The 2,785-nt window shown below is 27.2% G+C and overlaps 1 protein-coding gene across 1 annotated transcript; it reads left to right on the forward strand.

Moving 5' to 3' along the window:
* The first annotated feature begins 273 nt into the window (after window positions 1-273).
* Window positions 274-2,498, forward strand: LOC107014848 (putative cyclin-D6-1). The gene is made up of 5 exons (XM_015214960.2): window positions 274-701; window positions 783-878; window positions 960-1,161; window positions 1,242-1,372; window positions 1,989-2,498. Exons 1-5 carry the CDS (start codon window positions 438-440, stop codon window positions 2,226-2,228), a joined length of 933 nt encoding a protein of 310 aa, XP_015070446.1. The 5' UTR covers window positions 274-437; the 3' UTR covers window positions 2,229-2,498.
* Window positions 2,499-2,785: the final 287 nt, after the last annotated feature.

Genomic DNA, 2,785 nt, shown 5'->3' on the forward strand with positions numbered 1-2,785 from the left:
AATTTTTGAGTTTTTCAACACTTCTCTCAATTTTTCGTTAATTAAAACTTCATAATGTTACAAGAATTTCAGATCACTTGATATGTCATGTGATAGATCAGATATGTATCTAAGTATAATTAATCAAATAGATTAACAATTCGAATATTAAACTAATAATTTGTATCAAAATTTATGAATACTTTCAAGTTAAACGAAACACAATAAATAAAAATGAACTATATATATATAATAATATAAAAAAAAAAGAAACAAACAAAAACTAGTGAGTGAAGTTGAAGTCTCGTTACGGTTTCGTTTCAAAAAATAAGACACAACTCTCACCTTTTTCTTCTTATCATTAACTCCTCTTCTCCCCTCAACCCCCTTTTTATATTTTATTTCCCCTCTTTATAACCATTCTTCCTCACTCTCTAAACCAAAAAAAAAACTTGAACATGGAATTTGACCTTGAAAATCCGTTACCATTTTCACATGATGAAACACATTTAGACACAATTTCACCTCTTTTCAACATTGAAACTCATCATATGCCTTCAAAAACTTACTTTCAAATTCTCATAAACTCGAATTTTCTCATCAACATTCGTGAAGCAACCATTTCAAAAATCTTACAAATTTCTCAACCCTTTGATAGTCATTTTCTTTCATATCTTGCGATTAATTATCTCGATCGATTCTTATCCTTCCATTCGCTATCGGTATAACTAATTTCATTCAACTTTTTAACAAGTAACATTACGGAGAAAAAAATGATTATGATTTAATTTTTGTTACTATAGGATGCGAAGCCGTGGATCTTGAACCTAATTGCTGTTTCTTGTGTTTCGTTAGCATTTAAAATGAAGAAAACAGAGTACTCTGTTACTGACATTCAGGTACATTTTTCGAATAATGCTGTCGATATTTGTATTTATGTACAGACTCTTATTGTTACCAATTTCTTTTTACTAGTACAGCAAGATGCTGGTACAATATTTGATATCGAGACGATTAAGCGAATGGAGCTTTTGATTCTTGGAAGCCTAAAATGGAGAATGCGTTCAATTACTGCATTTGCTTTTATAAATTTCTTCGTATCGTTGTTTAAATTTAAAGATCTACCCTTTCAACAACCACTCAAAGCTAGAGCTATTGAGATTATATTCACATCTCAAAATGGTAAGTCAAATTTGATAATTATTTTTATATTATCGATTTAAAAGTTTTAATTATATTTTTTTTTTTTTTCTTTATTTTAGAGATCAAGATTTTGCAGTTCAAGCCATCTATAATCTCAGCGTCAGCTCTTCTATGTGCTTCTCATGAGCTTTTTCCTTTACAATTCTCATGCTATAAAACAGCAATCATAAACTGTTCATATGTACATAAGGTAAACTCAATTTCTTTTTTTTTTCTTTCTATTTTATTTAAGCACATTGATTCCATGCATTTTGTTCTTTTCAGAAAAAAAAAATAAAGAGGAAAAGATAATAATGTTCATGATATTTTTCACCTAAAAATAAATACTAAAGTATAGTAGTACATGATAATTATAAGTTGATTGATAATGAATGTTATAATTGTCTGTTAATCATTCCTTCGTCCTACGTTCTATATTAATTGTCATAATTTTTCTTTTCTTATACTACTCTTGATAAAAAAAATATTTTAAAATGTTAAATAAAAAATAATATAATTTATTTTTTAAAAATAAATATCAACAATTATTTTGAAACGGAAATTTGTAGGTGAAAAATATAGCGGCAGAGCTTTCCACACTTTACGGGTCAAATTAAGGACTTAACTATAATATTTATATATTAGCTAGTATGGACAAAAGAGTTTTAGTTGGACTAACCAAATAATATTAGTATTCAATAATTTATCGTAACAATAATAATGAGAACAAATTACATTAATGTAATAGTTTAGTTCTAGACAGTGAGTTAGTGATTGTAACTTTTATTTTAAAATTTATAAATAACTTGATTTTTTTTTATATACAGGATGATTTGTTAAGTTGTTATAACGTAACGCAAGAGATAACGAAAAAAGAATATGAATCAATATTAGAGATTGTATCAAGCACAAGCACACCAGTTAACGTGCTTGATGTGCAGATGAGTTGGAGTTCAGATAACGAGCCAATTGAAGAAGATAGTTCAGTTAATGCAATTAGCAGCAGGCAAGACAATTTGACGAAACGTCGAAAGATTATTACTACTATTATTGATGACAACACTTAATTTAGCTGCGTATATTGATGTTTCATTAAAAAAATTAACTTATCTTTATTTTATTTTTAATGAAAACGAAGCAGTAGTACGTGCCCACTGGAAGGGTTTAAAAAGTACATTAGGAAAAAAAAAAGAACTTAATAAAGCCAAGTTAGTACCCTTTTTTATGTTTTAATTTTTTTTTTTTGATAAATAATGATTTCTCTTTTTAATTTTGTAGTATTTAAAGTAGAGATATTTATTGAAGTCGTTTTTGTTAAAGTGCATTTTACTCCTCCATATGAAATTTATTTTTATCTGAATTTAAATTTAATCAAACTCCAATATAATAACGAATATCAAATGAAAATAAAAAAAAAAACACTAAAAACGAAAGAGGGAAAGAAAAAGGCCATAGCTAGTAGCTACTATAGGGGCAATTGAGGGGAGAAAAAAAAGAAGCAAAATGAGTTCATGTTTGGTGACTTTAGTTTGTATGAATGTGGAGAAAAAGAGTTGAAAAAAGTAAAAGAGAGTTGAGAGGGGAAATTAGAATAAAATGAGTTCATTTTATTTCCTTTTGTTTT

Source organism: Solanum pennellii, chromosome 1 (genome assembly GCF_001406875.1).
Source record: "Solanum pennellii chromosome 1, SPENNV200".
Classification (NCBI taxonomy): domain Eukaryota; kingdom Viridiplantae; phylum Streptophyta; class Magnoliopsida; order Solanales; family Solanaceae; genus Solanum; species Solanum pennellii.

Excerpts from the sequence above, each read along its gene's own strand:
- LOC107014848 (XM_015214960.2), top strand. The coding sequence starts at position 438 with ATGGAATTTGACCTTGAAAATCCGTTACCATTTTCACATGATGAAACA. Across the intron at positions 702-782 it reads TATCCTTCCATTCGCTATCG|GATGCGAAGCCGTGGATCTT; the intron begins GTATAACTAATT and ends TTGTTACTATAG. Across the intron at positions 1,373-1,988 it reads ACTGTTCATATGTACATAAG|GATGATTTGTTAAGTTGTTA; the intron begins GTAAACTCAATT and ends TTTTATATACAG.